Here is an 18952-nt window from a genome sequence, read left to right on the forward strand (position 1 = left end):
GAATTGTAACATTACATCTAATAAAGAGTTGTTGAAACAAGGAAGAGGCTCCTCCGTAATGCTGACAAGGAAGCATCCTGAGCTGGCTGTGACAAAATGGGTTGACAATAAACCTGTACTCATGGCATCTACAGTGCATGGAATAGAGCCCCAGGATACCCGGACCAGATGGTCACTGAAAGACAAAAGACATGTTCAAGTGTCCAGACCTGCAGTGGTGGCAGAGTACAACACCAACATGGGTTGGGTTGATATGTGTAATAGAATGCTTAGCTTTAGACATTCTTTTATAGCTGCTTTTGTTGGGCTGCCACTGTTGGCGGGTTTTTTTGCACCCTCTGTGGCGGCTGACTGGGGATTCTGGATGCTCCTTTAGCCTGTTCACTTTCTGGAAGACAAACAGGTTCATATAAGGTGGCTGCTCGGGCACGCCTCGCTGGTCGCATCAGCTGAGTTACGGGCCTGGCAGCTCTCTTTGTGGCCTCATACTTGTGTGCGTGCTTGTAGGCTCGTGCCAGTGTGCGGGGATGCTCCTCCAGGAGTTTCTGGACCACTTCGGCATCCGCTAAGGCAGTGGTTCCCAAAGTGTGGGGTGCGCCCCCTAGGGGGGGGCGCAATGCCATTGCAGGGGGGGCGCGGGAATCGGTATGGATGGATGAATGAAGAAAAAAAAAAAACTGTGCTTGCTTGACTGAGCATAATGGACAGTTGTGAAACTGCAACCCAGATTTGAGAAGATCTGCAGCAACAAGCAGGCTCACTACAACCACTGAAAAGATGGGAGGATTAAAGTACAAAGAAAAAACTCTCAGGGAGCTGTTCAATGTTTTCAATCCATTTTGCACAGAGGCTTTTTAATGTATAGATGATAGCAAAGTTAAATATTGTTACAAATAATTAAAAAAAGGAAATATGTTTAAAATAACACAGACAACAAAGAATGCTCTTCTAATCTACAGTATAGAACTATGAAAAAAATACAGTTACACAAAAGTGTTCCACTGTAAAGATGGTGTAGTTTGTTTTGTTGCAACCTGAAGTGTGAAATAAACTTCAGTGAAGTTTGAAAACAAAATATGTGTATAGATTTATTATATCTGGTTGAACGATGTGTGTGCCCAGTTTATTTTATTTTTTATTTTTTTGGGGGGGGGGGCGTGGAAATTTTATTATTATCCAAAGGGGGGCCCAGAAGAAAATCTTTGGGAAACACTGCGCTAAGGCATTGGTGAAAATCTCCACACTGATGCAGTCTTGTTCTAAGTCAGTCCGGTTGGCATACACAATGGAGACTTTCTCATAGATGTCATGTCGGAGCTCGTGTAGAGCCTCATCTGGTTTCCTAACCCTCTGTCTCAGCTCGATGCCTATAGCTGATGCATGCTCAGAGCACGGCCCGTAGGCGGCCTCTATCTCCTTGACTATGCACGCACACATCATTATCACTACTGATAAGGATTTTTCATACTTATGTAAACAAAATGACAAATAAAGTCTGTCTAAAGTCTAAGGTCTTTACTGGCTCTCTGTGTTAAAAGATTCCAGACCCCTGTTCTAAAACCGTAGTTGCCTCAACCTTTCCATACAACTTCTCTGATGTTTCCAAAAACTTGAAACGCCCAACGTGGGGCTCGAACCCACGACCCTGAGATTAAGAGTCTCATGCTCTACCGACTGAGCTAGCCGGGCTGCGCTTCAACTGCTTCTAATTCCGTGTATGAATCCCCACGGACCAGGGCAACATGCCACTGGGCAATTGGCCTAACTAATCTTTTACATCCTTTTATGATATGGGGATAAAAATGGGGGTGGCGGGGCTATAGAGGTAACAAAGAGGCCACTGAGGACAGCTAGCCAGAGCGCTACTATGCTCTACCATGGAATTGCAGTTACTTCATTTGCCATGAACAGATTTTGGTCAGGTTTGTTACCAATCAGTTAAAACTTCATAGCTCATTAAACACGCCGACTTTACAGATGCTCCCGACCCGGCAGTTATAGTTGTCTCAGCAAACACAATGCTCTACACCATGTGCTCCACCACCCGGTTGGAAAAATGCTAAGCGCCCAACGTGGGGCTCGAATCCACGACCCTGAGATTAAAGGAGAAGTTCGGTTTTTTACACTTTAAGCCCATTTTCTGTAGTGTCCAGGATGAAATCGAATGATCGACACCAAAAGTTTGACAATTGGTCCTGTCTCTGCTTTTTGGCTCATTTAGAATCAACCCCTGGCTGCTTTAGAATGGCTGCCATAGTGCATGTCGGATAATGTCCTTAAAACAACCTTAAACGTTCTTTTTTTTAAATATGCTAGTCACCGTGTCGTCAGCGCTGTTCAATGACGTTCCAAAAAAAGTTTCGTGAAGAAAAAACGTTCCTGTAGTGTTTTATTTAGCATTTTGTAAATCCCATTGAGTTCTGTAGGAATAGTCAATATTCCGCTGCCACCGGAAACGGAAATGGAGCCTGTTTACACAGTTGTAGTCTTTTCGCTTCACTCTGTGTACTCCGACGTCGAGAATCAAGAATCCACCTTTCGTATTCCATTTTCAGAGTTTTTTAAAGTGTTTAACAGAGACGTTAGCACCTCGACGTCGGAGTACACAGAGTGAAGCGAAAAGACTACAACTGTGTAAACAGGCCCCATTTCCGTTTCCGGTGGCAGCGGAATATTGACTATTCCTACAGAACTCAATGGGATTTACAAAATGCTAAATAAAACACTACAGGAACGTTTTTTCTTTACGAAACTTTTTTTGCAACGTCATTGAACAGCGCTGACGACACGGTGAGTAGCATATTTAAAAAAAAGAACGTTTAAGGTTGTTTTAAGGACATTATCGGACATGCTCTATGCTAGCCATTCTAAAGCAGCCAGGGGTTGATTCTAAATGAGCCAAAAAGCAGAGACAGGAGCAATTGTCAAACTTTTGGTGTCGATCATTCGATTTCATCCTGGACACTACAGAAAATGGGCTTAAAGTGTAAAAAACCGAACTTCTCCTTTAAGAGTCTCATGCTCTACCGACTGAGTTAGCCGGGCGATGACAGACCCACAATCCAGGATGGACTTACATCACACAACACATACCGCACTTCCTATGATTTCTTCTGACTGGTACTTATGGTGAGCTGCTGATAATTTCTAGTAACCCCAGGTAGAGAAAACGAGACATAACACATGAGAGCTAAAAATCAGGCAGACACAGCAGTTTAATTTCTCTCTTCCTGGGAAGACTGAATGTGTGGATGGGTTGGGGGTTGGTGAGAGTGGCTGGGGGTTGGGGAGGTGAGAAGAGGTGAGGTCAGGGAGAGGGTAAGTATGAGAGGAGTCAAACCAGGCAAAAAACCTTTTTAACATTAGGACTCAGAGAATTTTGATACTACCTGAACTCCCACTGGCCATCAATTTGACGGGTGACATTTTTCCCAATGGAACGCATGAGTAGTGATAATGTCATCAACTGAAATTATTCTAAAGTGCGATATAAACTCATTGTGGATATGTACACCTTAAAACGGGTATAAAATATGTTTTAAAGGCTGCATTGTATGCTATTATTATTTGTAGTCTACATTTTATTAAAAATAAATCAATAAAATAAATACGACTGTTTAAAAGGGACTTTATCCCAAGTCCAAGTAACACCAGTCAAACGGGAAATTTGAGTAAGCAGTTTGGAAAAGAAAAATGTTTTTCCCCCAGTCAAACAAAATCTTTGAAAAAGCCCATCTGATATTTGTGTGGGCAGTAGGGCTGGGCGATATAGAAAAAAAGCTTATCGATAAAAAAAAATGCATATTGATCGATATCGATAATTATTGAAAAGATTTGAAACCATATTTTATGTGCAGCTCTGCCTGGACTTTTTTTTTATAATATTGCTAAATGATTGAATTTTAATAAAAAAACACAAACACAGACTTCGAATTAAATCTTTATTTAACCAACTTTTTTAACCATAACAGAATTATTTTAAAGAAAAATAACTTAAGAGACCTGAGTTATGTTATTAAATACTGACAAAGAATAAACTTAAGTGACCAGAAAAGTGACCAAAATAAATATAACAAATAAATAAATGACCCCCACCGCCGCCCCCGTTTCCTGCTTTAACCTGAGTTATTACTTTGAAGTTTCTGGCCCCTCAGCATTTTTATCTCAATTCTGAAACTGCCCAGAACTGAAAATAAATATATATTTTCCGAAGATTCCTCGGAGGACAGCCGCGTCAGGGCCTACACAGCTCGTACTCCTGCGGCTGTGAGCGGCTGAGATGATAAAAAAAAAAGTTGGTTTCGTTATCAGACTGGTTTTCACTGGTTCCCGACACATTTTCTAGATGACTGTGGTTTGTTTTTGGTCCGACTTGCCATGACCGAAATACTGCCAGACTGCCAAACTACAAAAACCTTTCTTTGAAACAATTTCCTCCGCCTCTCCTTGATGCACAGCTTCATGTGCTCTGTGTTGTGGTTTGAGAGGGCGGCGCTTGGTGACGTCGTGCCTGGGTCCGCGATTGTGATTGGTTGGGAGGAAGCAGTGACTAGCATAAACCTACATGCTAGGCTACAATGAGAAGGAAGGAAAACTGCGTTTCTTTTTTATCGAACTTTTATCGACCCTCTTTTTTTCTATTGCGCCACACGTCTATCGATCGATATATATCGTTATTGAATTATCGCCCAGCCCTAGTGGGCAGGAGGGCCACAAAAAAGCCCATGTGTGCTCAGAATCCTTCAAAAGTCTCTCAGATGTGCTTTGTACCCAGAGAGAACTGCTCTCTGTGTTATCTTCCACCATGGTTGTTAGTTTTTCCCACCTCCGCTTAGTAGGACGCAGATTAGTAACGTTTAGTAACATTTGTCAAGTATCAATGACGTGTAGGTCGGATGAATGCGACCTGGCCGTACAGACACAGGTCGCATTTGAAAAGATCAGATACGTATCGGATTCAGGACCACATATCCAAGTGGCCTGGGTCGCATTTGAAAAAATCCGATCTGTGTCGTTCAGACTGTCATAAAAAGATCAGATACAGGTCACATATGGGCAAAAAAATCGGAATTGGGTCACTTCAGGCTGCAGTGTGAACGTAGCCTTAGACTCCTCCCTCTGCCTGCTCCATCACACTGCCACACATGTAGGATCTTGGGGAGAGGGGTCATTACTGGAGGGTCCCACCTTCTGTTCCCTCTCTGGGAATCTCTTCAGTCTTTTTTCAGAGAGATCTTATGTTTGCCATAGCGACAGATGGTAAATAGGTTTTCCTCTGCTTCGTCCTGCCACCCCTGCAGCCTCTCAGTTTTCTCTGTATGTCCAAAGAGATGCTTAATATATGTCTAAAGGGATAAAAAAGATGGATGCATTGGCCGGGAATCGAACCCGGGCCTCCCGCGTGGCAGGCGACAATTCTACCACTGAACCACCAATGCCTACATGATTTGGTCCATGGGTTTCACCAGTCCAGACGCATGGACTAGGGCTGCAACAACGAATAGATAAAATCGATAAAAATCGACTTTTAAAAGCGTTGGCAACGAATTTCGTCGCTCGATTAATGCGTCACCCGCCGCCGTCGGTAGCTGCTGCCGTGGGGTGCCTCCCCCATCTCAACCCAGTTCTCCCTCTCCCGCAGGAGTCCCTCTCAGCGCTGCAGTCAGAGCAGCAGGATGTTACCCTCAGTGTCCAGACTGCAAATGAAGCACACATGCGCCGGGATTGACGGCGCAAATTCATCACAATAATTAAAATAGCCTGCGCTTTGTAAAGTGAAAAAAGTCGTAACATGCAACTTTTGTAAAAACAAATGAACATGGCACGGAAGCACCGCTGTTATGACGCAGCACCTGAAAAGAAAACACGTTGGAGCCTTCGATGGCAGTGAAGAGAGCTGATCAGCAGGGTGAGCGACCATGTTTGTTTGGTTTTAAAGTGGGGAAACGTAACGATAGTTTCTCAGGTAGCTCATCTGATGCTTTCCTTACCTTGTTAGTAGGTTACAGACAGTGATAAGGTTGGCTACTTATTTTACTTTTAATTTCATTTGAATTAGCTAAAGCAGCGTTTATATTTTCTTCATAAATAAATTAACTTGCAAATTATGAGGGCAAGGCTTTTAAAGTTTAAATCTTCTGGCAAAGATTAAGTAAAGAAGATCCTGCAATTTATGGAAGTAAAGCAGAATAAAATCCAGCAAGATCAGTAATATGTCAATTAATTATATGCCACATTCCCATGTAAATATCTGTCTTTGGAGTATGTGTTTTTTTTTTACCACCCCTAGCCTCCAAAAAAAGAGCCAGTCTTAGCCAGGAGCACGTTGACATGCTAACCTTTCTGCATTGCAATGCCAAGTTCCTGAGTAAAGTGAGTTAGTGACTGTGCAACTCTGGGTGACTAAATTAGTGTCATGGAAGGTTTATTTGTTCTCTATATTTATTTGTTCTCTATATATTTATAGTATTATTAAGCAAGTGTTAATGTTGAAACAAGTGCTGTTATTGAGTTTTGTTGTTTGGATATATTTATCCTATTGTTTGAACTCCTTAGGGGCTTTAAAAAACAAAAATGCCTGTCTTTTTTTGCACTTTATTAAACAAAGTACCATTTGTTTTGTGGATGTATAGATACATTTATCATGTAAGTTTTTGTAGTTTTAACACAAACATTTATTATTGCCATTATTATTTTATATTGCAACAGTACAGTTAATAAGCAACCTGTACGTGTGTGCCTGTTTGTTCGGTCTAAAATGTTTGTTTTGGAATAAAGAGGTTAATATTGAAAATATTTTTGTCTGATTCATCGATTAATCGAAAAAATAATCGGCCGATTCATCGATTTTTAAAATAACCGTTAGTTGAAGCCCTACTTTAATCTCCATAAAATTTATGACTATGCTCATGCCAGCAGTACCCATAGAAGAAGGGGTAGCATTTGTGCCAATGGTAGTTTTGCGTGGCTCATAGAACCTTCTAACGTAAGTTCCTTCAGGCCAAAGCTTTGGGTTGTACATGACAGCCACGTCACTACATTCAGCAGAAACATTGAAAGAGGCATACCTGGTATTGACAGAACTGATTCTCTGGCATGTTACATCATGCCCAAGTTTGGCTTTAAGATTAACACTTGTTCCTAACACTGCATCTAAGTCAGGTGAGAATTTGGTAGCAAAAACGTTCAGTTTTGTTTTTACCATTTTGATGTTCCCGGCGGTTCCAGTACCAACAATAGTTTGTCCAGCTTTCCTGCGTGGAGGGCCGAAGTGAGTCGTCTTCGCATCAGCGGGCCCTTTGGGCTGACAATTATGCCTTTTCACGACCTGGCTCCACTTAGGGGATCACGGAAATAGCGTAGTTACTTCAGGGCACAGCGCAGGAGTATCTTCCTTTACAGTTGACCTTGAAGACAGTGATCCATATCCAGGGCGGAGTTCAGGTCCGTGTTGGCTGCACCCTTCTCCTTCACTGATATAGATCAGCTACCACAACCTTGAGCGGCGCGTTGCTCCAAATTAGACACCCAGCTTTGCAGGTCCGTCGTAGCATCACAAAGACCTTCACTTACTTCAGACTGAACTTGAAGTGTTTGCTTCATGAGAGATACTGTCGCGTGAAGCTGTTCCATTTTACGTAGCAAGCCACAGACATCCATGTTGGAAAAAGTCACTGGAGGCAACTTGTCCAGATAATGGGACATACATCTGGGAATGTTGTAGCCACATTCGTTTAGCACTTTCAGGCAGGCTTTTACATTGTTGACATCTTTTTGTGCTCCTTTATACGCGATATTACGTTGTGAAGAAGTGCAAAGTTCATACAGCGTCTTCTTCGATGTTTCTATCCAGTCTGAGTCAAAAGTACTGATGGCCAACAAAACAATCTCTTCCTGGCTTAGTTTTTAGTTTGATAAAAAGAAAGTGTAGAAATTTGTCCTCCACTATGATTTTGTCCTCAGCCGTTTTATATATGCATGGTTTTAAGCATTTAAAATGCCGGAGATCCGGAAGAGCGAGCTTCAGCCACGTCAGCCATCATTCATTTCAGCCATTACTTACAAGAAGCACTTATGTTTGCCATAGCGACAGATGGTAAATAAGTATTCTTCTGCTTCGTCCAGCCACCCCTGCAGCCTCTCAGTTTCTCCATATGTCCAAAGAGATGCCTGGTCTCAAACACATAGTCTGGGGAGCCGATTCTCAGAGAGAATGGCTCCTCTTTCCTTAATATATGTCTAAACGGATAAAAAAGAGGGATGCATTGGCCGGGAATCGAACCCGGGCCTCCCGCGTGGCAGGCGAGAATTCTACCACTGAACCACCAATGCCTACATTCTTGAGTCCCTGGGTCTCCGAAAACGAACAGTAGAATAACCTATTACATTTTACCATATCAAAGGGCTGAGGTGACTCCCTCTTTTATAATATGATAACATCCTTAATTCCGCACTTTTTATTTTTCAGATCATGAGCTATTTCACATATGTCAAAACCAGGTCTCAAACCTGTGTCCATCTTGTCAAGGTTTCAGGGAATTACACCAATAAGTAAATGGTCCCAGAGTGACAGAGGACAATTCTACCTCTGAAACACCACTTCCCACAAAGAAGTCAATTCAGTAAACCTTGAATAATGCCAGCAACTTTCTCCATATATTTCTAAAGGGACAAAAAGAAGATGCACTGGCTGAGAATGGAACTGGAACCCCCCGTGTGAATACTGTATTGACAAAGGAGCATAGTTGGAAACACAAATGTAACAGATCTATTTAACAGATCAATAAAATTTGGAAAAATGTTAGTTATGCTTGATGGTTAAACATTGAAATATGGACTATGCTTGTGTTGTTGCATAATAATGTACCACCACTGAACTGTTTAACAGTAATATATTTAATTATTCTATGTGATGTCACAGATTTTTCAAAAATTAGATCCCATTGCGGAACCGAGTCTGCTCTAGAGCAAGAGATTATTATCAATAAATAAGTACAGCTTTTTCACAGTAAACTATTTTGTTGAGCTCTGGTATCTGTGTATAAGAAGAATTTCTTTTAAGAAGAATTTATTTTTTATTAAATTACTATAGCATTTTGGTTGTATAATTCAGAGCTAACGCGGATGCTACGTATATCATGTAATCATAGGTTCTGATATGAATGCAGAAGTAGGTACATTTTTTAAAACTATGTATAATATACATTATTGGAACATTAAAAGTAATAAAGGTTAGGTAAATTAAAATACATTTTCTGACAAGACCAGATCTCAAACCTATACCATGTTTTGCAAGGTGTCAATAAATTACATTTATATGCAAGAGGCTATTTTAACACATATGAAGAAAATCCTATCATAGTTAACCATCAAATAAATAAGTGGATGTAAAAGGGCGGGGCGGTCCATCCCGCTGACACGCATGCACGCACACACAGAACAACGCACGTGTGCACACACCCATTCAACTGCCAGTCCCTTTCCATGTATGACAGTTACAGCCAGATCGCTTTACTTACTTACATTACCCTCTTGTACGATGTGGCGCCACCAAGCGTGAACACTTGGTGATGCTCATTAATCGTAACACATGCATTTACACTTAAAAACATACACATCTTTGCACTTACCATAAATCCTCTAATATTTGTTTGTATTCTATTAGCGGCTGGGTCCCTAATAATGGCCTGTCTGGCTGTCGGCGGAGGTAAATAATGGTCAGACTCTTGTACAGGCCGGGGCTATAATTAGAATCAACAATGTTTGTGGGCAGTCCTCAACAACTTGTGATAGTAACATACAACAAGTACCACAGTGGGGCAATATTTGCTAATTTTATTTGCATTTTTCTTTTTCGTATTGCCGTGCAGAAAAATTGCAGCTGCTGGAAAATGTCTAAATAATGTTCTGTATACCATTATGGTAGCTGTACTTTTTCAATAAATGAACCTAGTATTTTATAGGTTCAAAGAGACACAAAATCTCATTTTTATTTATTCCACTGGTAGTCTGTTTTGATCAAATAGAAATAGAGGCCTGCAAGAAAGCTTGCCTGAAGTTGTAGTACACCAAGGTGTACACTCTAAGAAATATTTCTAGGTAAAACCCTGTTTTCGAACAACCAAAAACCTACCTGCATCGCCTCAATTTGCTTTTTGCTCACAAAAGCGGGGGTTGCTGACGGAGTATGAGGGATTTCGGGGTTAGCATGACATGTTGCTGTTAGCATAAACAAAACGTGTTGCACAATGCTTGCACACTGTTGCACTTTTATCCACAACTTTCTTTCCGCTGTCATCGTAGGTCACTCTAAATGCAAAGCGCTCCCATACAGCAGACCTATAAAGTGCTGCTGGCGCGTCTTCCAACTCCAGTTCTTTCCCGCTCGCCAGTCCGACGCAATTCTGATTTTTTTCCCTGCTACACCCGGCTAAGCTGCTTCGCTTCTTCTTCTTCTTGTTTACTACTGGCGGTTGGCTTTGGTCGCAGTACCGCCACCTTCTGCTCTGGAGTGTAATCGCTTCCTCAATGAGAAAAGGGAGCAGTGCATGAACCGAACGAAACACACGCGAACCGAACCGAGACAGTCGAACCGAACGGTTTTCATAAATCGTCCCATCCCTAATATATATATATATATATACTTTCATATTGCATTATGTGTTATTGCATAGTTGGGGTCAATGGTAAGTATTTGACATTTATTTATATGAGCCCTATTAGCTACAGAAATATAGATTTAACCAAACATAAATAAAAAAGCAAGCAATACATTGTTGTGTTATTCAGGGATACATAAATGCATTATATCAATGTATATAAATAAAAAATACTATGCGCCCAACGTGGGGCTCGAACCCACGACCCTGAGATTAAGAGTCTCATGCTCTACCGACTGAGCTAGCCGGGCTGTGCACAACAATTACGTATTTCCGGTTAAAAATGCAGACAACTACGCCAAAAACTGTCAACGGGGTTTAATATTCATCGACACTGCTTGAATCCTGTTCATATGTAATAATAGCTCACGCATAAAGGCCAATCTTTGAAATCGTTTTTGAAACGGAACAATAATCGAGAAAAAAAATTCTGCCCCGTGTGAGGCTCGAACTCACGACCTTCAGATTATGAGACTGACGCGCTGCCTACTGCGCCAACGAGGCCTGAGAAGACTTAAAAAAATAGGTCGTCATATCACCACGCCTCCGCTATATATCAATTTTCTTGTGGCGATAAAAACATCCTTGACGTCAGCCCCAAACACTAGATTCAAATACTGGAATTCTATGGAGAGATATTTGTGCCATCGGTTTGAGCGCGCAGGAACCAATCCGAGCGCGCAGTGAGACAACACGCGCGCGCGCAAAACCGGTCTGGCGCGCGCTCAACTCTGAAAAACCCTCTCAACACACTGTTATCGCGCTCAGTTTCATCTCTGCGCGTGCTCGAATCCGTCTCTGCTCGCGCTCGCTCGACCTGCTCTCTCTCCGCGCTCAACACCAGCTGTGCGCTCGGCTGTTTCTCCGCTCGCTCGACTCTCTGCGCTCGCAACTTCAGCAATGTATGTAAATGAACCATACCATCAGCCAATCACACTCAGCTTCTTTTCATCCAATGAAAGCGTTCCTTCCTTCTTCTTCTTCTTTTCTATCATGGCGGATCGCAAGCAACTTTAAGGTGCATACCGCCACCTACTGTTCATGAGTGTGTAGCAACATTGTTTTACATCTATTAAATTCTATTTTTTAATTTTGCATTCTGAAGATAACTAAATAATGCTTTCCTTAATCTATAAACATCCTTTATATTTCCTTTATTTCCCAATAATCCTTTAAGACTCCATTCTTGGCCTGTCATTTCAACTACTCTTCTCAATTTTTCCCTTTCAGGTTCATATGTTTTACAGTTCATTAATATGTAAGCATTCGTTCCAAATACTACATCCGGTTAGATGAAAAAAAATACATAAATAAATAAAAACACAATCAGGAAAATCAAACAACTCTTACAGTTATTTTGTCAACATTCCTAAGATAGTACTATAAAATATCTTGAATTATCTCAAATAAACTTCAGTAAAACAGTTATTAGATCATTGCCTCATCCATCTATTTTACCTGCTATTGACATGGATTTAAATTTGATGTTTTAAAAGAAAAATAAGGAGGATATTTCAGGTTCCAGTATGGTTCTTCGTCCACCAATGACGACTCTGGGGTGTCCCCATTTTTAGCCAAATAATACAAGTGTGACTTCAGGTCCATCTTTAACTTGTAGTATTATTTAAAAGTGATTCCACTCGAAAAAAGTCAGTCAACATCTTTGGTTATCCTTTTTCGCATAGAGAATAACCATTAGATAACTTGAAGAGTTGCTAAGGCGAGTAAAACACCTTAGTTCGGATGGCAGCCTTCTCGTTCCTCTTCTTAGGTTCCCTTTCTTTAAAAACGTTTAAAAAAAAGAACAAAACTAACTTTATAACTTTATAACTTTAAAACGTGACAAGAAGAAGCTATCCATATATTAAAATCCAACGCGGGTTGACGACGAAGAAAAAAAAACATGGCTGCCGGCACGCGCCTTAATTTAGCGAACCGAATCACCTTAGCTGATATCAAAGCGCGTGCAGGGTGACACCCTCGGCCTATTAAAAAATATAATAATAATAATAAAAACACATTTTAATTTAGATAAATTGAACAAAAAAGACATTAAATTTTTTTATTATATTATATTTTAACATAATTTTTTTTTTTATGTTTTTCTTATGTATAGAACAAGTCCTAAACTGACTTAACAATGAGACAATGATTGTATAGATGCGTTATTAACACAATCAAACACGAGGTTTTCCACCAACTTTTAATCAATACCCTTAAAGGCAGCACTCTAAAAAGCCGACTTCCTTTATTAAAAATACATCACATTCAGATCGTGACATGAAAGCTTTATTTAATAATTTAATTACAACATGCATAAACCATATAGAAAATACTTTACAGCAATGACAATAAAAAAAGAAGACATCTTATAAGCTAAAAAAAGCAGGTTCCATAGGTCTCAGAGGGATAATCAGATCATAGTATTTAGGTTTGACGATGTAAGGGGAAATAATTAACATAAAACATGGTGATTATCCAACTAGGCTGCTTTGCTCTTTAGTTCTTTAAGTTGTTATCAATTCAATTAACAGCCCCTCCCCCGACAAAAGTGGGGGTAAAAACAATAAAAAAAAAAGTAAAAAGGGAAAATAGAAAAAAAAATAAAAGCCTTCAAGTGGCATGTTAGTTTTATGAGAAAACTCATTCTTATTACAAACATTATGAACCGCACTGGACCGGTAGGATAGAACTAGCTGGATCAAACCTTCGTCACTGCTGGATATGTTTGATCCCTTGATCAAACTAACAAGCTAAATTTCAGTCGGGTGAGAAGCTCAGGCTAATTTATCATTAAAAAAATAATAATTTTCTGGTGCAAAAAAAAAAGAACCCATGAACATGTGGCCCAGGAATGGTGGGATGACAGTAACAGGAGGCTCAAAGGTTTCTTTAAAAGGCTGCCTTGTAGTTAAAGTTCAGCTTACGGTGAAAATGTCAAATTAAAACAGAAAAGGTTGAAATAACGGATGGTGCTCATTCATCTTGCTGTCTACTTCTGCTTCTTCCCTAGAGAAGACGAAAATAAACATACTGCCTTCATAGTACAGACAGAACACAGACGTGACCGTCTCATTGTCTTATTGGTAAGAATACAAAATATATATATATATATATATGCTGCAGTTTCGAAAGAAAAAAAAGTAAAGGGAATTTTTAATGGTGCCATTGTAGATGAAAGAAAAAAAAGGATTCAAATTTTCCTCCAGTAAAAATGAACAACTTGAAGTTTAATTAGCAATTTTTAAAAGTTGTACATTTTTCCCAAAGAAGGAATACCTATTTTTTTACATCAAGTATTTTACATCAAAAGTATAAATATCCTAAAAAAATAAAAACATTCAACACTTAAATAACTGAAAATTCGGAAATTTGCAACAAAAATAATTAAAAACTGTTTTCTAAGATTTTAAATCACATATTTCTGAAAATTTAGCAAATTTGTCACTATGCAATATCAGGAAAATTCTGCCTTTTTCATGGAAATGTATTACTTTTGATATTCTTTTTAAAAGTCTTTTTTTTTGTGTGTGTCAGAAATGTACTTTTTTTTTCTTTTATCCACAATAGCCTAATACTCCATTACAGAGACAGTTGGTTATTTCTTTCTTTTAACTCGTCTTGGAACTAAATCTGTTATTTTTCCACTGAATAGTGCCTTATTATATGAAAATCACATTTGCAAATTCTTTCTTGTTTGTTTCCTGGATCTGAAGATTGAGGTTTGAAAAAAAAAAGCAAGACATGAATAAAAAGAACAGTAGTGGTGCACATGTTAACACATCAGGATTGTAATCACCTGGAGAACCAGACCTAGAATGAGCCTGTTTGACATCAGCGAATTAAACTTGGTTAATTTCTCACCTAATTAAAATGAGGCACAATTTAAAGGGCAAATAAACAGACTTTCCATCGACATAAGATTAAATCCAACAGGCATCACCACTACAGAGAAAAAAATAAACAATTTCCTGATTTCTTACTAACCGTCCAAAAATGGCCCAATCGTACAGGAATGATCTTGTGGCACAGTTTAATTTGGAAGTCCCCTCTGTGAAGCCTATCTTGGTTGGTCCGTTTGCAAAATAAACAATCAGAAAAACTAAAGAAATTTGAGCTAACACTTTCAAGGCATCCGTTTCAAAACAAAAACAACTAAAGAATAAGTCCCAGTGTTTCCCCGCCGCGCGGTTTTTCATTCTTACCCAACAAGGCTCAGAGTTTCAGCTGTCACATGCTTATCGTCTTCAAGTTTGCTGATTGTAAAAGATTACATAAAAATACGGAAAAACACCCAACTTTCCATCCTGGACTTCATCCAAAGCCTCTAATTTTCTTTCTAAATAAAACCCCTCCTTCGCTTCTTTTCTTCATCGCTAAATCTCAAGTCTCCTTCATCTTGTCGGCTGTTTCCGGAGCCTCCTCCTAATGGGAGGCTGGTTTTGGTCCGTTTCTCTCAGAACAGAACGTCTTCATTGGTAATGAGTGTTTCCACCACCAGCCTCTGGTATCGGATATCATTGAGTGCTGTCATGGCGTCCAGTTCGGGTGCCCTCATCAGCGTCGGGCCGAAGACGATCCCCAGGTTTTCGCTGGGCATGAGGTTTTCTTTCTCGTAATCGGTGACCCTGGATGGAGAAACAGGAGCCAACATTTAACAGCTAGAAAGTAGAACCTAACTCTAACCTTACAGGTTTCCACATTTCTCCTCCTCTAGTCGAGAGTTTGACTAGAGGAAGCAAAAAGAGAAAAAGCTGCCTGAGGAGGAGCATTCAGGATGTAAGACCTGTTCTCTTTCTTCATTTGCATTAATATTATTAGACTGTTAAGATAAATATTTTTCCTTTTGTATAAAATAGTTTTTTTTTTAGGAACTTAATGCTAAGCTACTACCTAAGCTACACAACATCAAGCAACGAAACAGAAGACACCACCTGATCAGACATTTGTTCTGTTCTCTGATGTAGGTTTTAAACTCAAGGGCTGAATGTGGTGTCATCTTTAAAAGCACCTTTTAAATCTGCGGGTATACAGGAAAAATGCAGTAATGCCAGAGGCCTTCAGGAGGCGCTACAGCTGGAACTTGGACTTTCGCCCTTACGGTTATTCAGAGAAGTCATACTTCCATTAATTCCAATATGTCGTTCTAAAACAGTAAATACACCGGTTGCATAAAAGCGTGTAAGTTCTGAAAAGCGGCATTTTGAAAACTGATATTTACGCCAGACGCGGGTTTAGCAACGGAACTCTGAGCGAAGATGAGCTTTTGTGTCTGTACAATCTGTGAAAGTTATAAAGTAACTTACGATCACCTAAAAAAACTGCATCTTCACCAATCTGATGAGAAATCAAACATGTATTTTGTTAGCATGTCAAAACTACCAGCATCTGCTGGTTGGGCCGTAATAACTGTAGGCGTTTGGTATTATCTTGCAGAAAAAGCACCAAATAGCAGACCCACTTTGGCCTGAAGTGAACTACGAAACTGTTCCTGTTTCTTCCTAGCTCAAACTGAAGTATATAGATATCTGAAATTTGAAACTCATCCTAAATTAGCAATGGCGTCCGGTATCTACGTGCAAATAATGCCGTTGAACAAGCATATTACGCGTCCGGTGTAAATCATTTTACTGATTAAAACGGAAAGCTGCGCTTACATTGTGTTATGCATCCGGTGTATTTATTGCTAAAGCCAATAAAGCAGGCCCAAACCATCGCACCACCAACGTGTTTGGACGGAAAGCCAAACAAGGCTCTTAATCTGGCTCAATCTGAAGCTTTTAGAAACCATCTTTCTAGACATTGAATGTCCAGATTATTTGTACATTAATCTTATGCCAAAGCCATTGGCCAACAGATGATGGTTCGGACCTCTTGAGGTGAGCCATGAGGTATCTCAGCGTCTCAATGTGGGCTGGCGGCAGCAGCTTCAGGGCCTCATGGAGGGATTCCAGTCTTTTTTCTGGGTCTGTAATCTCTATGACGACACACACAAACCAAAACCAATGAATACAGAATGAAAGAAAACGGCGGACCCTTAGCCATAACCGTAGTTCAAAGAGGGAAAAGACCCACTTGCTGTCTCTATGAAGCGTGGGTAGGCGTCGTACGTGATGAGGGGAATAGGCAGCTCTCTGAAGTACAGCTTGAGGGCGCCGGTGATGATGTTGATGTCCTCGTAAGCGTTCGACGAAATGTCCGCCTTTTCCCCATCTGTGGATGGGAGATCGCTCAGTTTCATTAAGCTAACGATAGAAGGCGGTAGTCCAGGAACCACAGGGGGCCACACTCACCTCTGTCGAAGGCTAGCTTCACATCCTCGATCAGCTCACTGAAGCCGGATATTCTGTACAGACCCTCAGACTGAAGACCTGGACAATTACATTAACGTAATTACATTTTATAAAGTTAAAGGTATAGTGAAGGATGTTCTTTTTTCTAAGTATTAAAGGTATAGAGGATGATCTTTTATGTGGGTCATCTAAATAAGTGGTCCTCCTAATTGTCAATCATTCTGGTGATATGTTTACGTAAGGCCGTCCTCGTCCCCATTTAGCACTTTCACACATATATCTGTTGTGAGCTACAGTTTCAGCCAGTCACTGAAAATGGCAGAGGGTCATAATAGAAAAGGTGTCTACGAATTGTATGAGAAGAAAGGCCTCACAAGAGGCCGATATATCCCAGAATGCTTTGCGCAGAGAGCTATCCTCGCAAAGCATTATGGGATTTGCTGTCAAAGTAGCCCGCTGTCGCTACCTGACAATGGCAACTGAAGATGGCACAGGCGCAGTGGCGGAGGATTTACCTGACCAACGGGGAGTAAAAAATAGTGATCATCTTCCTGAACGTTAAGTTAACTATGTTCATTATAAAGTCCACTATATAGTCCCCGCTTTATATACTGATTGAGGGATTTAGGGTTTAGGGCGGACGACACCGTAAGCTTGTATGAGCTATAAGATCAACAACTTTTAGACAAAGCGTGCACGAGGAGAAATGGGCTTGTGCATGCTCTCGCACGCATTTAATAGGCGTTCCCTCTTGAGAGCGGGTACAGGGTTGTGCATGTGCAGTTTTTCTTTAAGCGGAGAGGGCTGATCTTCTCAAAAATTTGCGAAAAAATCCTCCAAAATACCTTTAAATTAAAATCTAAGGTAATAAAATGGAACAAAGAAAGTAAAGGATGAAGATAAATTACAGAGGAACATAAAGAACTGATTGGAAGGAACTAGAAAAGGGAAACTGTTGAATTTGTGTTTAAATACATAAAGTTTTCTCATCAGTCAGAACTGATGTCATTAGTGAGAAAAAGAACAGCTCAAAACAGACCGGTTGGCACTAGATATCTTCTCTTGATTCTATAATCAGCGAGAGGCTGGCTGACGCACGCAGCAGCTCTGTGGGTGTTTTTCTCTCTACGTTACATAATTTCCGACCCACTCCTATTTCATTCGTCTCACCTCTGGCTTCGATTTCCTGTATGCACATGTCGACCACCATCGGCCTCTTGGCATTGTGGGCTTTGACCAGCGTGGTCAGGTCGCAGCTGTAGACTTTCTTGACGTGCCGAAGGTCCGGCTGGCAGTCGTTGGGAACCACTTTGGAGCACTGCTTGTGAACGTTCAGCCCACAGTCTAAACAGACGGAGGAAACAAAGACGTCGTCTTACATCCGTTTATGTCAGGTGGTACTTTTCGCCCAGTGACACCAAACGGTTCCTGACATGTTGAATGTGACGGGCTCTTTTTATGACAAAGGTTAAGGAATTATGTAAACCTCCTCTTCTTTAGTTAGATTTCAATGTAAAAATAAATAACTGACTGTGAATCTATGGCAGAATGTTCTACAAATCTTAAAAAAATCTCTGGATGGATAGATGCATGATCAGTAGATGGATGACCCACAGTAATCACTCCCATCTCTCCACTCTTCCTACACTTGTCTTGTGCTTCAAACTCTTCCCTCCTGTAAAGTTTCAGCCTCTTTCCACCATGAGTCAGAAGCCTTTCTGATATCTCACATAATAACAGCAGGACTGAAGTGTGGGAGTAGGAGAGGGACCCACACAGAGACAGGCTGTTCTTTAAACCGGACAGTGTTCAGAAAACCTGTTATATAAAAGCAGATGAGTCAAATGCAAACCGCCTTAGTTCAGCTGGATTAAAAGGGGCTGGGGTCAAGCATCCAATAATAGGGTTAGAATTGGATTCCATTTTCCAGCAATGATTAACAATAAATAAAATATTTTGTAGATATATTTACCTGCACATTTCACACCCTGAGCGATCAAA

General features: G+C 40.4%; 1 protein-coding gene and 5 non-coding genes across 7 annotated transcripts in view; all 6 read right to left on the bottom strand.

The window, feature by feature from the left end:
• Positions 1-1616: 1616 nt before the first annotated feature.
• trnak-cuu lies at positions 1617-1689 on the bottom strand. Its single transcript has one exon. It is a non-coding gene; the product is annotated as a tRNA-Lys (tRNA).
• Positions 1690-5367: 3678 nt separating this feature from the next.
• trnag-gcc lies at positions 5368-5438 on the bottom strand. Its single transcript has one exon. It is a non-coding gene; the product is annotated as a tRNA-Gly (tRNA).
• Positions 5439-8260: 2822 nt separating this feature from the next.
• On the bottom strand, positions 8261-8331 carry trnag-gcc. Its single transcript has one exon. It is a non-coding gene; the product is annotated as a tRNA-Gly (tRNA).
• Positions 8332-10836: 2505 nt separating this feature from the next.
• On the bottom strand, positions 10837-10909 carry trnak-cuu. The gene has a single exon. It is a non-coding gene; the product is annotated as a tRNA-Lys (tRNA).
• A 180-nt stretch (positions 10910-11089) lies between these two features.
• Positions 11090-11162, bottom strand: trnam-cau. Its single transcript has one exon. It is a non-coding gene; the product is annotated as a tRNA-Met (tRNA).
• Positions 11163-12934: 1772 nt separating this feature from the next.
• LOC119781591 (N-chimaerin-like) overlaps positions 12935-18952 on the bottom strand; it is a 22424-nt gene continuing 16406 nt past the window's right edge. For both annotated transcript variants that reach the window (XM_038282128.1, XM_038282129.1), the window contains 6 exons: positions 18924-18952; positions 18122-18295; positions 16952-17029; positions 16734-16871; positions 16530-16635; positions 12935-15286 (listed from right to left, as the gene is read on the bottom strand). The exon at positions 18924-18952 is cut by the window's right edge and continues 56 nt beyond it. In XM_038282128.1, coding sequence (XP_038138056.1) covers positions 15115-15286; positions 16530-16635; positions 16734-16871; positions 16952-17029; positions 18122-18295; positions 18924-18952 — 697 coding nt within the window. In that variant the 3' untranslated portion in view covers positions 12935-15114. The remainder of the gene's footprint in view (positions 15287-16529; positions 16636-16733; positions 16872-16951; positions 17030-18121; positions 18296-18923) is intronic.

This window comes from Cyprinodon tularosa, unplaced genomic scaffold (assembly GCF_016077235.1).
Source record: "Cyprinodon tularosa strain WSP-4 unplaced genomic scaffold, ASM1607723v1 ctg18, whole genome shotgun sequence".
NCBI lineage: Eukaryota > Metazoa > Chordata > Actinopteri > Cyprinodontiformes > Cyprinodontidae > Cyprinodon > Cyprinodon tularosa.